Here is a 1573-nt window from a genome sequence, read left to right as displayed (position 1 = left end):
TGAAAGTATCTTCCTGCCTAAGAAATTCTTTGACTCTTTCTGCTTACACCGGTCTTTCAATTGCAAATCCTTTCGTTCTTCTCTCTCTAAATTCTTTCGTTCTTCTCTCTCTAAAATCTCCAGTCCTCTCTCCATAAACGGAGAGACAGCAAACTGCTTGGTCATATTCAAATGTCAGAGACACGTCTCAATATTTTTTTTGGGGTTATCTTCTAGAGAGAGAAACGATTAGATAACTACAACACCTGAGGCATGTCCACACGTAACAGAGATTTTCCTGAAAGTCCAATCCTTTCACCAGAAATAGAATTTGGAGCACACTTGCTGAATGCCGTCTCGAAGCTCTTAACTTGCTCCACAAGAAGAAGAAGATTCGTGATCAAGTCAACCACGAGTTACCCCGTATGAGGTTTCCTGTTTTATAAATTTAGTAAAAGTTTAGTCCTTTAAAGTCAATTCAATAAAAACAAGATGGTTTTGGGATATCAGGAGAAATTTCTCTCTCTATAAATGGAGACCGTCCTTCCCCACCATTCCATTCTCATAATTTGGTTTCAGTTTTTCCCGTTGTCCTCTCAAATTCATGAAGCGCCACGCTTACGAAGTGGACGAAGACAAAGAAGAGATGAAGCGAGCGGAGGAGACCGCCAAGTGTTTGCTGTTATTCTCCCACGCCTTCGCCGCCGCCAACAGCAGCGGTGCCATCGGCGCCGCCGCCCTTCCGTTGGTGGCGCAGCAGCAGCTGCGGGACTACGAGTGCAAGACCTGCAATCGCCGCTTCCCCTCGTTCCAGGCACTGGGCGGCCACCGGGCGAGCCACAAGCGCCTGAGGTTCGCTGACGAGGAGGGCGACGACGAACAGGCGCAGAAGCAGAAGGGGAAGCCCAGGGGCCACGAGTGCGCCATCTGCGGGTTGGAGTTCTCCATCGGCCAGGCGCTCGGCGGCCACATGCGCCGCCATAGGAACGCCCACGAGCTTGTTCTCCACGCGCAGACTTCGAAGAAGGCGGATGACCACGGCAAGAAGGTCCCCCTTTTGGACCTCAACCTGCCTCCGGTAGATGATTTCTCGGCCTGTGCTTGTGGTTGAAGGTTTGAAACCCATTTTTGGGTTTGGATTGCTCTTCCTTAGCTTGTTTAGAGACCAAAACACTTTAGAATCAGCTACCCTTTTTCTTTCTGTTGATTCTGTATATCTCACTCATGTAAAAGCATTTTTGGTGCTTTAATTTCTTTGGTTAGTTGCACCCTTGTACGTCAATTGCTTACTGCATATTTCTTTTTTGTAAAAGTCTGCAGAGGGATTGTACACAAAGAACGTTTGATTATAATTGGTGTTCTTTTCTTAATGTTCTTCTTCTTTGTTGGTTTGCAATGGAGGAGTGAGAACTACTCAGTTGGAAATTCTGGGAATTATGGGAATTGTGAGTTCATCTCTAATGCCCTGCTTGACTTGCTGTTTATGGAAACCCCTTCATGCCTCTTTCCATCTGTTATGCGAATTGAATGATGTAAAAATTTATGTATTTTCAAGCTTCTGAACTTATTGTGCAAATCCCTGCTTGAATCTTTT

The 1573-nt window shown here is 45.9% G+C and overlaps 1 protein-coding gene across 1 annotated transcript; it reads left to right on the top strand.

Annotated features, from left to right (window-relative positions):
* Positions 1–527: 527 nt before the first annotated feature.
* Positions 528–1349, top strand: LOC116254814 (zinc finger protein ZAT12-like). Its single transcript, XM_031630402.2, has one exon. It carries the CDS (start codon positions 584–586, stop codon positions 1088–1090), a length of 507 nt encoding a protein of 168 aa, XP_031486262.1. The 5' UTR covers positions 528–583; the 3' UTR covers positions 1091–1349.
* Positions 1350–1573: the final 224 nt, after the last annotated feature.

This window comes from Nymphaea colorata, chromosome 5 (assembly GCF_008831285.2).
Source record: "Nymphaea colorata isolate Beijing-Zhang1983 chromosome 5, ASM883128v2, whole genome shotgun sequence".
Taxonomy (NCBI): Eukaryota; Viridiplantae; Streptophyta; class Magnoliopsida; order Nymphaeales; family Nymphaeaceae; genus Nymphaea; species Nymphaea colorata.
This window is presented reverse-complemented; position numbering and strand designations above follow the sequence as displayed.